Below are 18635 nucleotides of genomic sequence, written 5' to 3'. Positions count from 1 at the left end.
AGAAGTGAACTGACGCACTATAATAGGTGCATAAAAATGCTTGAATAAGATGAAACAAAAAAAGAAGTAACTTAGTTACAATGACAGAGCATGCCTGAACCCTGATTGCAATTTAAAACGACTCAAGTGGAAAATTAACTGCATTACATAAATCTAATGTAATTGAAAACTCACAGCATTTGTATTGATATTTTCTCAAATATAACTGCCCTTTCTTGGAAAATAATAACTCATGTGTACTTTAATTTCATCCCGCCCAATGCTCATCGACGCCACGGTTATGGAAAACAGTTGAAATAGCGATTAGAAACAAATATCAGTTTCTCTATGCAAAGTTTTATAGAAAATCTAGCAATGATGCAAGATAAAAGAATTGTCAAACTTGGGGTAAATTTAAAGGGCTCATAAAAATTGTTACAAAGCACGAGAGTAGGCCTGTACGGTACTTAGAAAGATGACTCACGGGAAATGTTTCATCCCATATTGGGGTAGAAGCGTAATTTTAAGAACCCCGATGTATAAAAATGTCTACGTTTTGACACAAAAATGTCATTTTGTGTCAAAACTATTGTCCAGCAAAATTAATGTTAAAAAAAGACGAAGTTGCTTTACTTAGACTAAATGTGGCTAATAAACAGGTACAATAGAATTTGTTTTGAAATTTTTAAGGTAGGGATTTTAGTTAAGGGTTCTAGAGGGTTGAGTAAGCTTTATAGATAAGACAGTTTTGGCAACGATATAATATAGCGTATTAGATCCTATAAAAACAGTTTCAAAATATTTAAACTGCTTTAAAGAGCTTTAAAATTACCGTATTTCCCTCTCAGGGCAAGTCTTTTCTAGAAAATTCTAATCTGCGATGCCGACAAAAATGATTTACAACTTGCATCATTTATCGTGATGGCCTAATTTGTTGACCCAATCCAGGTTGAATTAATATTAGTCATTTGCTTTCATAGTTTTGGAAGCAAAATATAGCCCTGTGAGTAAATAGCTTAAGAAAACTTCTACATTGTTAAGATGTTGGGCAATGAAAAACTAATCTCTATGTCTCAGCGCCTTTGATACTTACGTATTCTTGACACATAGAGGTCATTGTGGGACTGGACACAAGAAAAATGACATAGGTAAACAAAAGAGTGTTTATTTATCACTTGAAACTTATCACGATACAACTCCCCTAACAAATATTAAATGATTTTAAACACGGCCTTTTGACTGATAATGGCCTTTCATCAAACAAGAGAGCGCCATGAAGACCACCCTCATGAAATAGTTAAACGACCCTCAGAAGAAAGAAGTTGTTTTCCTGAACACTTTCTTATTCTTCTGCAAACAATTTTTACGTGACACACTAATTAATTACTTGAATCGAGAATTGCTGAAGTTTTGTTTCACGTCTTTGAGTTGTTCTAAACAGATTTATTGAAATAGTTTTCTCCTTAATTTTCTGATAATTCTTTTGGAAAATTCGAAATTGAAGAGTTAAAATCAACTTAGACCTACGTATTGGCAGCTGATAGGTATCAGTTGAGCAAAAATGTTCAATATCTTGTTTTTAAAAATACTTTGGGTCATTATCACCCGTATGTTAACTTGTCCAAGATGTTGTAATTTGAAACTGACAAAAGCTTATTGACGGTGTTTGCTTTTCTAACATTGACCATATGGTAAAGTGAACTATGTGTTAATTTATTGCTCAACGTTTATTTACCAACCTCCGAGGCAGCGTTCATCACGAGTCTTCAGAAAAGCAAAATATTATTAAATTTCCCGTCGCCATTGTTACAACTTTAAATGGGTTAAAAGTGGTTAAGTAAAGGCAGTGTCATTCGCAGACCATTACTTCTTTATTGTATTAAACTGAAGTAAAAATATGGCAAAGTGCTTAAGTTTAAAGGCCTATACCGCGTGCCCATCTGTTCTTGCCTTCAGTTGGGATTAAATTTGAGCTCTCTTAAATATTGTTTTATTTATTATCGTCGTCTATCCGCGGCACGCGAGCAGAGTAATAAGATTTTTGTCATTCTAACGTCAGTTGATGTAGAATTATATTTCAATTGCACATCTTCAAGAGCTTCCTGGACAGATACAAATCACGTTACCTGTCAGTAATTCCCAAGATGGCAATCTGTCTTTAACGGCTGAACCTTCATATATACTGACGTTTAGATAAACTGCTATACAACCAAACAAAACAGTTCAGCTAATTTTTGGTCGTCGTACGTTGCATTGACGTCACAGCAGGAAAGCCAAACGTAAAATGTTATGACTTTGAAACAATTTCTTGGGTTTATCAATATCAATATACAATCTTTCCCAGGAGGGTATCATCTTGAATTGTCTCTTGTCTATCGTTGTTCGACAATATTGTATTTTTCACTTGTAAATTATTCGTTTCTTGTGAGAAATACATTCTTGTTGGTTTGCTCCACAGAAGTGATTTTCTGACAGAAATGAAGCGTTGCATAACGGTAATCTAACTATGAAACACGAGCAGTTTTTGCCACAGGGGTTAATTTATCGAAAATAGCTTTTCAATTAAGAAAAGGATAATTATATTAAAAATTATCGACGGTTATCTTAGCCAATAATGTCTTCAGGTTCATGATTTTTCTTTCAGTACAAAAATTACGTTTTTTTACGTTTGTTTTATGCTTCGTAACAATGGATCTTTGCAAAATGAAGAAAATTTACAAAAATATTTATCAAAACAGATTGGGCCATTATTTATTTAAAGCTTGTTTAATGAAAAAGCTTGAAATTAATGACACTATTTGTATTGGCAAATATTGAATTTTTTTTTATATCGCATTAAAAAATTCTTCATTGAGTGATTTCTGCATTTTTGGTATAAACTGAAACTTACCCTGTAAGTTATAAATAAAGATAAACCTTCCAAAAGCAAAGCTGTTTTAGCGGCAAATGATGCATTTTCAGATGACTTTTCTCATGTATTTTTCTCGAATATGGGTATGGTAGCCTATATAAAGTACATTTTAATACAATGTCTAACGTATCGCTGCCTATTTTCCTTTTTTTAGCATCCTTTTTCTACTTATTTTAATGCACCATTTTTTCACTTTTTGCAGTTGTTGGTCTACGAAGATGGCGGATGACTTTGGTAATCACGTGGTCTTTTATCTCCATAAACACCACTATAAACTTACTTAGTCATATCATAATCTGTTACATTCAATGTTTTGTGTGCTGTTGTGCTGAAAAATAATAAAAATGTCAATCTAATTGATGCATAAACCTCGTTAAAATATGGGCTAGTTTGAAAAGTCATACACTTGACGATTGAATCTTGATCAGTTGAATTCTGATTCATGCAAAATCCCAGTAAAGTGCTGTTACGCTTGTACGTACTGCAGAATAACTATAGAAACCCACAAACGTAAAGGAATTCGTCGTCGTCGTCGTCGTCGTGTGAGCGTCTGGGGCCGAGGGTCTATCCTTTTACCTCCCCAGATTCACGATGTTCCCGGACTACACTGGAAGGCTACTAGAGAGCATCCAGTCTTTGGTTTCATCATCCATGACACGCAGACCTTCCACTCCGTTAGGTGGCTTAAAGATAAAGCAGTCATTGATGATGTGGTATGTGGTCTGTGGTCTGTTCCTCGGCACTACATTCACAGGAGGAGAAAGAGGCCATTGCCCATCGATAAAGGAATTGACAAGAGGTCTTAACACGACTAGAGCTATGTGTGCAAGTGACAAATCACTGTGTAGTGGTTACCAAGTCCTGCTGCAATAATTACAAACTACCCACAGCCACAGGAAGGCACGACGTAATCAACCGCAAGTGACTTGGTGAAATGAACTAACACTCAGGCAATAACCACAACACAAAACTAACGTTGAAATTCGGTTGAAATAAAAGAAAGCTTCCTAACACACATGCAGCCACTAACCTCAACAAAAGAAGAAACAAGACTAAAGCAATGGAAATTAACAATTCGAAAATGACCCACCATGCACTGAAATGAAGGTTCCACCATCAAAGTCTCTCCCCCCAGGAGCAAACGCTCCTTGGGCAAAGTGGAAAACATTAAATCGACTTCGAACCGGTGTTGGACGCAATAAGTCTGTAATGGTGAAGTGGGGCTACGACACGGGCCTAGTTGCATGTATCTGTGGCACCGAGCCCCAAACAGCGGACCATCGTCTTGTTTGCCCTCGGCTTACCACCCGGGGCAGTAGGTGGGACCTGTCAGTGTATAACTCCGTTGCGGAAGAATGTGTCAATCTGTGGTGTATCAACGAACTTTAGAAGACTCGATAGCAGAAGAAGACTGAACTGTATCAAGTGCTTACAAGACTTTGTTAAAAATTTATGCTACCAAGGTTTAGAAATAATGATAATAATTGTGCAATGCTGTTGATCCCAAACAATATAATCTGAGTTTTTGCTATTTGTGTGTTTTCGCGTCAGCGCGTATTTAAGCTTGAGGATTCGAATATTTCACGGTGCTGGCCCTATGTATTGTTTTGGCACTTGTCTTTCTTCTTCATTGGTTATGATGTAGCAGTGGCTACACAAGTTGCTATACTGTTTAAAGCATCTAGAAATACGACTCAAATCGCTTTGTATTTTTTGTCTATTTTCGCACCCTCACATGTGGGCTTATTGGAAAGTCCTGAGGAGAGCCAATGCTCTGTTGCAAGGCTCATGCGCCTCTTCCAAAAACACAACAAATATAAGCCAGTGGTGTATTGGATACATGCAAAGTGGACAGAAAAAAACGACACATGAAATTTATTGCTTGTAGGTGAAGCCACGACGCTAAATTTGGAACCACAACTTGCATCTGATCTTATTGCGTCATTTACTCATAATTTTATTCGTGATAGGATTACAATTATGATGCAGAGTTTTCAACATGTTATATTCTTGAATCCAAATTGGTTATTTTCTTAAAAGTTTGATAAGAGCCACAAAAGGGCGCCGGTTCGACACCGCGTAAGAGCATGAAGCTGTGTCTTTTGCAAGATACCTGATGACATGTCTGGAGGTAGCCACAACGATTGGCACTCTTGCCTTCCGTTTGCTTAATTTAATTCCCAGGTACCTGGCGTTAGCCTGGTCCCTGGATATAAAAAAAAAAATTAAACATTTATTAAATGAAAAATAGAAAAGCTAATATTGGGTTTAATGTGTTATAGCAGAGAAATTGTCAAACCTATAGATTAAAACAGCACATTAGTTTATCACTGATTTGACTAAAAACACGATTTTAAAGTAAAATGATGCTCCAACAAGCAAAACGATTAGAATCAGATCATGGAACAACTATAATGACCTCGATTTGATCAGACACTAGTTGTAATGTAGAAAAATAGATAAATGTTGATTGATTAAATGTGCAACAACGTTGCTCAAACCTAAGAAGTTAATCTTTCTCGGTCAGGGTGTAACACTCATCTGTGATAACTGATTCTTGAGTAAACTCTCAATGTTGACTGAACTTTTGTGTTTTGAATTATCGTCGTTCTTTTTTCCAGTAAGACTTCAAAGAAAATAATTTCTACTCTCTTAAAAAGTTTTTACAAAGCCCTCTTCACACTTGTCTGTTTATGTGGGACAAAAATTCAAAACAGAAATACCGTTCTGGTGATTAAGATCAAGCGATATTTGACGAAAACGATTTGCAATTTTGTATGGCACTTTAAACCAATACTTTTCTATGCTGATCAGACGCGAAAAATATGCATAAAAATAAACTGTTTCAATCTTCAATCGACCAAAGTACAACTTTTGATGAAAACTAACCGGGTCACCGCGATTGTAAATTCGTCAGATTAAAATCCCTCTCATAGACGTAAAACAAGGCACAAACATTCGAGTCTTATATTTAATAAAGATACACTATGTTATTTCCTGTTCTGCAGAACCTGACAGATGACTTTGCATATTTGAAATAAGCAACAGTCGGTTAGATAAATGACAAGAAAAGGCAATAAATGTGCATATTGCATCACTGTTTGACAGGTCTGCTTGAAAGCAACCTTTAATTTTAAATCTTTTAGTACTTGTTTCAATCGGAGTTGCAAAAAAATTTCTAAACCCGTTTTCGCTACAATCGTAAAAGTTTAATTTTGTATTCAAAATCACGTTGTAAACTTGACCTTCACATTTAGATTTAACGTCTAAAAGATTCAGAAATTGAAAGTGAAATCAATATATATATGTTTTTTTTGTAGCTTTTGTTGCAGTGTGGATTATCAGTTTTGAGGGTGACAGCAGAGCACTGAAATCACATATTAAACTTATATCATTTGTTTATTTTGTTTATAACTGATTTGTTATGTGTTCATTTATTTAAAACCAAGTTTTATCTTTTTAAGAAAATATTTTCCCTTTTCAAAACGTAAAAAATTACAAACCATGACGTCACTTTTAATGCAGCGGCAAATAATTTCTGTCGAATTTGCATTTAGCTTAATGATAGTGTTTCAGGTGCCTTTTCTTGTTTTAAATAGGGTATCGAATTGATTAACAGTTTAACAAGTTTCACGGAAGCATTACTGCTTTTGTGATATCATTGTCACTTTCCTACGACAACAAATAAAACACTGATACTTAATCTCTTAAGAAAACATAAAATTTGAAACTTTTAAAACAACACGTTTGAAATTTTGTTGATATTTCATGGGTGTTAGATATGCATTTTGAGTCTAAACGTAGTGAGTGGCAACCGCGTTTTGCAATTAACATCAACTTCGGCTATGAAACATTTTACTGAGGGTTCTTTTCTTCGCCCTTGCTGATGAAATGCATATTCTTCACCTGTTTCTTCCTTATCAGTTATCAGTCTTCAAATAAAGTATTCATCGCTACAACCCGACCAAATAGTTCTTGTTTTTATGTTGCTTCGGTAAAAGGCGCTCGTTCGAAAACACCGCACGCAAAAGGTCAATTATCATCATCTGATTTGCTCTCCGAATGCTCATTTTCAAGTTCAAATTCATGGCTAGAAAAGGCTGAACATGGCGATCATCTGATGTTTGTTGTCGTTTAATCAACGAAAAAACTATATGTTTTGTTTGCTGACAACAATCGTCGGTGAATCAGTATTGTTCTATTAACCCATCTTGATGTGTACACCTAATCTTTGCCTTCTGATAACATCTACTGATCTTTACAGCGATTTTGTTAATTTGGGGAGAAATTAGCTCTGAAAAAAACCACTCATAAGGCAGTTTAAGAAATAATTTTTCATTTATTGACATGAAAAGACATTTAGCAAGCTTTCTTACATTTATTAGTCTAATTTAGACGATGGATTGACTAAAAATGACAACGGCTTGTTTACACTGAGGAAACTAATGAGATAAGACCTAATTTGTAAGAATTTTAGTTGATGACTATTGTAGCTAGTTTAATAATCTAGCGATAAGAAAGATACTTATTTACCAGAAGAATGCAAAAGGTTTTTACCAGTTGGCTGACGAGGTATTAGTAACAAAACTAAATCAGCTCATTTTCAGTAACGCAGAGACGGAAAAAGCTTTTCATTTTTTACTAAAAACGTTTGTTCTGATTAATTACACTTTTGTAAACACGAAAGCATGATTAAGCGTTAAGCATGCAAAAACAAACAATAATTAATCGCCCAGTGTTTGCCCAGTTTGTCACATTGCACATCCAACAGCAGTTTCCAGTAGCATCATGTATGTGAGTTGAGACGGTATCCATTGATGTTGTTAAGATGTTGCTGAAGCTATTGCTGACCAAGTTGATTTAATTTATATTCTCGCTAGCTCATGATGCAAAGTTTTTTTTATTAAAGTTTATAGGAATTTAGTGTTTTGTTCACTGCCGCTTAAATATTTCCGTCTGTAGTGTACGCAATACGAGTTTTTGTACAGGTAATGAGACGGTATTTGCAATGAAGGGGTTACCTCATAGGCTTACCTGCAAACCTATTTAACTGATGTCTTGTGGATATTATCCACACAATCGGGTTCACATTGCGGTTAAAAAGGAGAATAAATTACGCCAGAATAAACAATAAGCATGTCGTAGTGTTTGAGAAGCACTTGTCTTAAACAAATTTTTCAAAACGTTATTTTCTGAAGGTTGTGGAGCATTTCACGTGTCATTTTGTAGATGAATAATCCGATACATTTATGATGAAAGATTGCTACTGTCTGAAGGGACGTTTTAATATTTGTCAAATAATATCTCTTATTAAAATGTGGCACGTATGTTTGCTATTGAATTACTTTCACTCTTGGTCAATAAAGAGCTGATTTTCATTAGGCATAGAACACAGGTACAAAGTCGTTAATATTAAACTGTTTGCCGTTAATAATGAGCAGTTGGTTTAGCAGATGGTCGATCGACTACATTCGTATGAAATTTTTACTCAAGTTATGAAATAAATTCAAAAGACACTAATTCAACGCAAAGATAAAAAAAATATTGTTTTGGTCTACATAGTTATTTGTTTGTGTTTATCTTTTGTCATAATATCAAATGAGAAATTAAACTGAAGGTTAATGGCTAAAGAAAGAAATTGACATACAAAACTAAACGGATACTCTTAGACACTCCTGCCAATAATTTTGACAAGAAAATTAACAAATTGATGATTACAAATTATTTTAATAAACGATTTGAAATTTTTATTATCTTATGATCAATTTAATAAATAGCAGACCGTTTTCGTATTTTTTAAATATCATCACAGTCAAAGATTGTTCACATTTTACAAATACCCTACAAAGTCGCATCGTAAAGATGAATCAAACCAGTTCGCGTTTTGTAATGAGTTAGTTTCGAATCAAAGTCTGTGTAACAATAAACAACGTTTTATCATTAAATTTCTCATCTTTTTTCACACTTTTTTGCAAGTGGTCTGTGTGACAGAAACGAGAGTTGCATCCTCGATGTGCAGAAGAAAAAAAAAGACTTGCCAGTTTGCCATTGCCTGATGCGTTTTTGAAAACGTGTCCTATATAAGACGGTTTAAGAAAATGTACTGTTGATTTCGTCAAAAACTTATCGTTTAGAAAAGCATTTCAAGGCCAAAGTTTCGAATGCACGTTTGCATACAATGAAAAAAAAATCAGTCTCTTCAACTGAGCTTTATCTTCAGCAGAACATAAACAAGGAAACATGTCAGTGTGATTCATGAAATTTAGAAGCAGTTAAAGCAGGCTTGTCCTTTATTGCAAACATGTTATGAAGCAACTTCAAAAGTAGGCCTATCTGTGAACAAGTAGTGTTTGAATTAGATTATTTCAATTTTGTTGCAAGTTTTAGTTATCCGCAGACGTTAATGCTTTTACAACAAAAGTTTGAAGCTTTTTTTCATCAGTTTTGATAAGTTTGAATATTTATGCCCATACCTTCAGGTTTTCCTTCAGGTTGGGCTCTTAGACAGATAGGCTATAGTCCTTTAGAACTGAGAGAATAAAGTACAATTGCAGCAAAATTAAGGCCGTAATTGAAGCAAATTGAGGCTACGAGTGGCCGGTTACTTGCTTTCACGTGCCTTTTCATCGGTAACCAGACCGTATTTCCCCTATGGGCATCTTGCCAGTTGCAGTGGATGGAAACAGTCCAAAACGATAATAAGCTCATATCAGGTTTATTGAAAAATCTGTCAAAATGCCATTCAAAGTTTGATTTTGTTGATTTTAGTGTATTATTCTTTAACCCAAGAGAAAAATGTAATTGACGGTTATGCATCATTTTTAGGTGATTATTCATTGCTGTTAATTTCACGTGAGAGTAACAGTCTCCCTCAAGTACAATTACGTTCAACTAGAAATATCATCAATATATTCGATTCTTAAATGGAAGATTCTGGCACATTTCTTTTTGGCAACAACTCTGCCGCAGCAGCCATGAGCGCTTTACAAGTAGCATCAGCTGGAATAATGGAAGGAAAATCTCCTCAACCCATGCCATTTTATCCCTATTCCGCTTTCCATGCAAACCCTTCAATGTCATCTTTGCGACCGATGCATTCATCCTTGCAAAACGGAACTCCATTTGGAATTAATGACATTCTTAGTCGTCCCATTGCATCTTCATCCAGTGCTGGAGATCAGAACAACAGCCCTCTAATGAGCATAGCCAGCAATGCACAAGCAAGTAGTCGGTTCCCAGTGTCAATGGGTCAAAACTCGGCAATGGCCGCAGCCATGTACTTGAGCGCAGGAGGAATTGGGAATTGCATGGCCGGAAATACAAACGCTAGATTCGCCAAGCCCCTTGCTGAACTTCCGGGAAGGCAGCCAATTTTCTGGCCCGGAGTGGTGCCTGATGATTGGAGGGAGAAGCTGTCAATGCATGGTAAGTTTTGAACAAGTTGTAAAACCTCATCTTTGCTTCTTTCGTTCATGCAAAATACAGAAAGTCATCGAATAGTGCAAGTATTTGAATAAATTTAGCTAAGGCCGACTACAACCGTCTTAATTCTATGACCGAACAACTCAGGTCAGTTTTATGGAGTTTCAAGTAATAGTTAATGAATGTATGTGTTCTTTATACACGTTAATAGGCTACCGCAAACAGTCTGTTTTGGCATGGCATCAAATTAAACTTTACCCATTTGTTCAATTCTTAGTCAAATATTGTTTAACTTTTATGGAAAGTAACAAATTTTTTTGGGCTTTTATTCATTTCTGACATTAGCCAGTAGTTGTGATGGTTTCGGTTGGTTAATTTGTTTCGACGGCTGATTGGAAGCAAATTTACCATGTTGGCAAATCAATTTAAAAAATGGTGGTCTTGCATGATCTTTTATCTCTCGTGTGGCTCAACGAGTTAATTATTCTTTTGCTTCTCTTCTATACAGACCTTTTCAACTTGTAGGCTAAATGTTTCGAAACTAATCCCACCATTTGCTTTTAGATAACACCAAGATAAGCGAAAGGAAAATATTTATTTTGCTTTAATGAGCAAAAGCAAAACAAAAATTTTTTTTGGTAGTTTATCTTTCGTGTACCCGTTTTGCTTAGTAACCACCATTAGCTGTTATCTTGCTAATCAATTGTAAATCTAAAGCTAGTTTCATATTTTGCACTTTTCCAACAGTAACTTAAAGATTAGGGTTTATAAAAATGAATGGTATACAATATACACCGTCCAAAAAGATGTTTTTCAAAAATTTTAAATATTTTAAAAACTTTTTGTTTATATAAATAAGCAAGGTGCTTTAAAAAAGTTACCTCCATTGCTCTCTGCTTCTTATACCTCTGACTGTGGTTGTGGCGCTATGGTTTTAGTTGTTTGATAATAAGCAAGGCAACAAAATATTGGTATATTAAATCAAAAAAATGTATAGTTAAGTTTTTTAGCACTTGATTGTGTGAAAATGTAGCGACATTAGATCTGTGTAGTTTTTTTTAAAACATTATATTCTGTCTACTTTGTTTAACAAGAAATGTTGAACAAAACAGAGTCGTGCAGAAAAAGTTATTTATACTTCAAGGATCCACTTCCAACGTTGCGTTGGACAACTACGGAGGGAGGAAGAAACACACAAGACCAACGTTCTCTGGACACCAGATCTTTGTTCTTGAAAAAACGTTTGAACAAAGCAAATATCTTGCCGGGCCTGAAAGATCCTGTTTGGCCAGCACTTTGAACATGACTGAATCTCAAGTTAAGGTAAATTCTTTTTTTTTTTGCATATTCTAACTTTAACTTGACAGGTCTTGTACAGTGGAACTGGACAAACGCGGACAAGCAATATATTTTCAAACAGTTAAATTGTTCAATTCAAGATAAAAGCTACATGTTTTTACATTCAATTTTTTGCAAATACTATTTTTTTCAACTGTGCTAGTGCAATACTGCATGCTTATCAATGCGCCTGATGCACTACCATTAGCAACAGATTAAATTATCTTTCAATACGTCTTTATGTAATTATTTTCTTCCATGTTTTCCTCAACCAACGAAGCTATCAAAGAAGCTAAATCAATAGTTTTTTTTCAAGTCTAAACCTTAAACCATTTGACCAAGTAAACACTCACAATAGTATTTCAAATTTTTTTTTTTTTTTTTTTTTTTTTTTTATTTATTTTTTTTTATTTATTATTTTTAACTTGGTTAAATGGTTTAAGGTTTAGACTTGAAAAAAAAACTATTGATTTATTTTCTTAATGATTGCTTTCTGTGTTAGGTTGATCGCCCATTTGAGGAAGTGTCATAGTACCTGATCACCTTTACCAGTTAGTTTTTCTCAATTTTGTATCAAAGAAGCTAAATCACACTTTGATCAGCTGCTTTTTCAAAATGGAAGTTTCACAGTAAATGTTGCAAATTACTTTTTATTTTCTTCATTCTGTAAAACGTCCCCATCAAATCTAATTTGTTGATCGACAAAATACACGATATAATAATAGTCTTGGCCGTAAATCATAATTCTCCTGTAGGAAAGTATCCTTATCGTGCTGTCGCTATGCTTCAATGCATCAGTGACAGCCATGGGAATGTGATTCAAGTATTCAAATTGAGGAGCAAAATGGTTTAAACGTCCAGTCAATTTAATCAAAAAATAAAGAGCCCAAAATGCAGCTACTACACTCATGTTTAGTAACGCTTCAAAACCCAAATGTTTCATCCTCAGAGCGAGTTAACAGTTTAGTTTTTGAAGCGTTTGCTAAGCTAGAGTTTAGTATTTACATGTTTTTTAAATTTTTGATTAGGATAGATGTTTCAAATTGTTTATGAACCAATAAATAATAAAAGAACCAATAAAAGTTATGCGACAACCAATACTTAATAGCTTTCTGATTTGTTAGAATTGAATTTTTTTTTTGAGCGTCATAGATTAGAAAACTAGAAACAAAATTTTGGAAACAGATTTTTTTAATTTTGTTGCTTGATATCCTAAAACTTGCCACTTTGCCTTTGAAAACATTTATTAAAAAAATAGAAAAAAAAACAACCTTTTCACTTTTATATTTGATTTAATTGGATTTTAATTTTCAGTGAAATTTTTCTGAAAAAGTGGGTACAGTTATTTGAAACATTGGTTTTAAATGAAAAAGTAATTTTGCTAATACACAGATACGTAAAAGGACATATAAGCTATTAATTGTCTGCTATACCACATGGAAAATTAGCTTTATGAAGCGATTGTAATAAAATATATCGCAGTGGTAGCCTAAGTTTCAAAATTAGCTTGATATTTTTGAAGAGCTTGTGCAAAAGGACTGCTCTCCATTCAGCAGCATCTAATGGATGGAATAATTCCCCTGCAACAAGACATCAACAATTGGAAAACTTCACTCTGTCAATCTCGGTAACTGGGCCTGCGCCAGTAATTCAAAGTCTCTACAAGTATGAGAAACTACCAGGATTAAGCTCTGCAAGAAGTTTTCCTAGTCCGAGGATAAGGATTCAATCAATCAATCCTTTGCAGAACTGATAAAACTGATTGGTGAAGATTTTTTTTGTTGAACCATTAAAACACAAAAAAAAACTGACAGAAAATGGGATACAAGAAAACGTCTTCTCTTGCAAGCAAAATGTATATTCTTCTCTAAGTTATTTTTGCATAAAACATCGTATTTTCTTTTAAAACGTATCCGATGTCCAGAGCCTGATCTGAAGTTGTACCAGCGGTGGTTGCTTGCTGTGAAGCCAGAACGAGCAGAACATTTAAAGTATCTAGTGGTTTAGAAAAAAATCAAAAGATTTTATTGAAAATTTATGGCCTTGTAGTATTTTTGAAAATTAATTGCAAGCTTTGGCTTGTCGAAAAGTTTTCTCAATGTTATCCAACAAACCGAAAATAGGCCAGAGAAAGCATTAATGATTTTGTGTGTTTTGAAATATTACATTTTTGATCTGTTTCAAACTTTCACTTTGCAAAAATAGGCTGACTTCATTAGGAAAAATCAAGAAAATCAATATTAGTCTTATAAATTTGCTTTCTAAGAAGAAAGCTTTAAGACGAGGCTTTACTGATGAGTACTCAGTTGATGATTCAAAGAAAAACAAACGACCTTTGGGAATTGATCACAGATATAAACAAAGTACATAATATAAACATTTTTTTTATATAAACAAAGAACCCAAAGGAGAGCGTATCGAGATGCGTTGGTGAAAAATCACTTTCAAGCAATTAAAAAATCTTGTTCTTTGCCGCGAAGATATTGTGACGCAGCATCAGAGAGCTGAAAGCCCAAGTCGGCTTTCAATTATCTCGCATGTCACTGGTCAATTGCTTCAATTGGCTTTTATGTCTCAGCAGCAGACGAATGATGATCATTACTATTGGGTCTCGGATTATAGAAGATAGTTTTGAGGGTTTTTTTACGTTGGATAATCGAAAAAGTGAAATGTATCCAATTGTTGGCATAAAAAATGTTTTTTTAAATTAAAACGTTTAACCTTGCCACTGAGTAACAATGAAATGCAGGAATTTCATGACGTAGTCTAGGGCTTTGGCTATTTAGTCTTTAGCCAATCTCTTTAACAGAAGATGTATAGTTACTTCAGACACGTTCTAACTTTGCCTCAATTAAATTTATTGCGAAGGAGATCGAATGTACAATAATTTGATTTGAAACGAAGAAGGCACTTTGATTAAAAGAACTATGCCTTTATTCACATAACATTACGGACGAAGGCTTGCAAACAAAAAAAATATTTTATTTTCTGTTGTTGTTTAATTGAAATAAAATTCGATTACATTCTTTCCTTGGAGCTTTTTATTAGCCACCTTTTTGTGAATTTATTCGTACAAAATTACAAAGAATTCAACCTTGTTATTAGATTACAAGACACTTTTCTTGACATAAATTACGCAAAGTTGAAATCATTGTAACAAAGTCGTATTATTCTTGTAATCCGGATTGGTTTATGCTTCAATTCAAATCGGATTGAGGTAGAAATTATTCTGTTCCTTCACAAGTTAACGTCAGATCACGTTAATAAGATTCAAAAACAAAGTGTTTTACTGACACTTTAAGCAAACAAACTCAGTGGAAAGTCTTTAGTGAAAAAAGTGTCTTTAGCGAAAAACAAATTAAACAAAATACAGATATAGGCTACATCCAAAGCTTATTTTTACTGTAGTTGTGACAAATGAATCTTTATAATGGCATTCAGAATAGGGTGAGAAACAGCAGCTAGAATTTGTCGCATGATAAAGCTGGCGACTAAGTAATCTTCTGCTAGACTCTCAAGCTTCATTTCAACCGAGACATTGTTGGCATTAATAAAACAAAGGCATTAAGTCGCATGATTTATTCCTTTTCGGCAACAGCACGGGTCTGGATTGATTAACAAGTTCAGCGTGAAATATACAAAGGCTGACCCTGGTAAGCACGCTTCTGCCGCTTTTCAATTTGTCCAATATTCTCTGGGAACGGGCCGGCACACGTCACAGCATAAAAAACAAACTGTAACTTTCTCTAAGAGAACAAAGATAACCCAAACCAATGTCGACACATGGTCTTCAGTTGAATCGTAGTTGCAGTGATGGCGCGCAAGAACTTTGATTGATTGATTATAATGATGGGAATCTTTTTTTAGGCTATCCTCGGAATGAGAAAATCTTTATCGAAGCTTAATCCTGGCAGTTTCGCAAACTTAAAGAAGCTTTGAACTACACACTCAGGCCAAGTCACTGAGATTGACTGAGTAGTTTCCGCTTGCTAAAGCGTTGTTGTCTGTACTTTATTTCATCCGCTAGTTGCTTTTGAATAGAGAGTTGTCCTTGAAGAACATGGCTGAAGCGTACTCTCTGAGAGAAAAGCTTCCCCTTTTTGATCTTGCTGTTCCTTTGTTCACAATTGGTCGCTTAATCAAATGAGCCATCAGGGCTAAAATGAAACAACTTCACGTTAAGTTTAAAAAAGTTATTCATCCCAACAAACAATCAAGTATGGTTTTAATAAGCTTGTCACTGTTACAATTTCCAATGCAGATAATGCGATTTAATGGTAGCCATTGATAACTATTTAATCAGTGTTTGTGTTTTCCAAAAGATAGAAACGGTGTTCAAGCCTTAATCTGCTGTGTTATGTAAGTCTAGAGTGCTACTTCATGTAGACTTATGCATAGGCTACATGTTTAAAATCACACCTTTGGAACAAATTTATTTTTGGAGGCTCTTGATTTATGCATAAAACTATTTTATTTTTATGTGCTGCTTTTCATACTGTTGTAGTCAAGCCTACCTCGAAGCTGACTTTTAGTCAAAGAAAGCCCAACACTTGATAGTATCGACTTCTGGAGAAACACCATTCTTGGATAGTTTATTTTCACCGACAAAAATATTTTTATAGGTAAAACTTCTCCACAATGAAAGTTTTTTACATGTTTGTTCTATCACATTTTTGAACATGGGGAAGAATAAAATAAAAAACCTTTTGCCATTTGGCAACAAAAACCTGTTCCTGAGCTGACAAAACTTGAAGACTATAAGATTTTTAAGATGCTATAGAGGTTTACGTGCTATAATACATCCCGTTTTCCCTTGTTTGTATTTTTTTATGTTGCATATTTCCTTGTTATTGCATTCCCTTCACTTACCATCTTAACAATCTTGGGCCTGCATGATATCCCATTACAGATTTAATTTGATGTATTCAGTTGACAGCTTTATAAATGCAAATAACTTGGCTTTAGAAATCTTTTTATAAAAATAGTGATCAGAATCCAGAAAAGAACGTCAAGTATCTGAAATAAACTTTAATCAACACATCCGAATATGAAAATCAATGATAGGCTGCCACAGTACTCTACGGTATCTTTAGTTTGCTATTAAGTGGGATGTGTGTCGAAACGGACGTTGTTTCGGAATGGTCTCACTTAGTTCAATCATTTTTAAAGCCTGTGACAAGACAGATAAACATTTTATTTACTTTCAGGTTTGGTTTCAAAATCGGAGAACAAAATGGCGTAAACGTCACGCGGCTGAAATGGCTACAGCGAAAAAGCGTCAAGACGGAGAAGTCAATCAAAAAATCAAAGAGCGTGAACGGGACGTCACAGCACACAAGGAAAACTTTTCTTCTTCAAACGGGTCTTATCGTCACGACAGTTCCAAAGACAATGGAAACGGAAGCCATAGTTTTGATGAATTTTCGGACACTCATTCAAGCTCTGGCCGAGCATCGGTGGAAAAAACAGCCATCGAGAGAGATGAAACAGATAGCGGAAGCGGAGAAGAAGAAGATTCAAAGCCTCTTCCTCCAAATCGGCCTTCCTCCGACACAGGAGCCGTAGAAGACGATGATTCAGAATCCGAAAAAGAGCGACAATTTAAGTCTCTATTGTACGGAGGATACAAATCTCGTAACGAACAATATAAAACACCACCACAAGAGGCAGCATATACAACACAATTTTCAATGTGTCCTGGAAACTTTTCAACAAATGATGGAATGCCACAATTTAATGTCGGGATGCTATCGGTAAATAAAAGTCCATCATCTTCCCTGTGTAGTAATGGAGCAAGAGGAGCCGGACACAGCACTGCATCTGGAATGTATGGTAATAGTTCCCCAATCGTTGGCCCCATTTCCATGGACTCATTATTTAACGGGTGCTCAGCATCTTTACCGAGCGGGATTATTGTTGATAGCGAAATGCAAAAGTACTGATTTAAGTCGTGACATCTTTAACATGCAATAAAGCTGCAACATTTCCACAAACCTGCTGTGACACACAAAACTATATCATATTTAATTTGGTTGTCGACCGGCTAATAGGTAGATACCCACACAGAAAATCAACCGTTTTTTGCTGTTTGGAGAGTTTTAAAGTTTGAGAAATTAAATAGTTTGTAGTTTTTATGTAATCGTCACATGCAAAACGTGCATGCCAAATGTAATAGAATATAACACTAAAGTGTGCACTGTGCAGTGTGCATGTGCAAATCTTTTAGTCTACGTTTTCAACTAGATTCACTTGGATAAACTGCCACAGATTTCACCAGAAATAATTCAAGTAATGTGCACTTGACTGCTCGCATCTCCTGACAAGTTGCTCTTACTCAAAGACAAGTTGCTCTTGTCGTTACCCAACCAGAAAATCAATCTTTTTTTGCACATTTTTAATGTCTGCAGACGGATAACCAATGTAAAAAAGATTTGATTTGCTGGCTCGGTATTAATTGAATGAATATTTAGTGACATTACTTCTACGAATATATTAATAAGTTTGTATGCGTCCTTCAATGTCAACTGTTGTTTTGTGTTTGAAAGTGATTATTCACACGTACTTACTAACGCCTTTTAAGCCTACATGCAGTTGGTCATATTTCTTACAAACCCAAATTTTGACTAAAAGATGACATGTAATTCCCACCATGTCTTTTAGTATGCTTTGCAACATTAACCCAGTGAAAAATGTATGACAAAAACAATCCCTTTTGTTCTTGGCAACGTAACTTTAGAATTGTATCTTGTAAAGCAGTGATGCTTCTTGGACCAGGCTTTTACAAATAGTGATGGCTACTTTTTTATAATTTATGGAAAATTTCAGATCATACACACTTAAAAGACAAGCCAACTGCCATAACTTGTTTTTTATTTTCATCTAAAACAGGAACTGTTACTCAGCGCAGAAAGCTGAGTAGCATAAAGCTGCTTTGTCGCACTTTTCGATGGTCGCACTGTAATTGGTAGAGTTCCTAAATTTTTGT

At 34.8% G+C, this 18635-nt stretch overlaps 1 protein-coding gene across 1 annotated transcript; it reads left to right on the top strand.

The window, feature by feature from the left end:
• Positions 1-9813: 9813 nt before the first annotated feature.
• LOC145778838 (uncharacterized) lies at positions 9814-18367 on the top strand. Its single transcript, XM_082590419.1, has 3 exons — positions 9814-10315; positions 11457-11635; positions 16858-18367. The coding sequence occupies exons 1-3, from the start codon at positions 9814-9816 to the stop codon at positions 17590-17592; spliced, it is 1416 nt and encodes a 471-aa protein (XP_082446545.1). The 3' UTR covers positions 17593-18367.
• Positions 18368-18635: the final 268 nt, after the last annotated feature.

This window comes from Aplidium turbinatum, chromosome 10 (genome assembly GCF_918807975.1).
Source record: "Aplidium turbinatum chromosome 10, kaAplTurb1.1, whole genome shotgun sequence".
NCBI classification, from domain to species: Eukaryota; Metazoa; Chordata; class Ascidiacea; order Aplousobranchia; family Polyclinidae; genus Aplidium; species Aplidium turbinatum.
The sequence above is the reverse complement of the archived record's forward strand: the minus strand, read 5'-3'. Positions and strand labels throughout refer to the sequence as shown.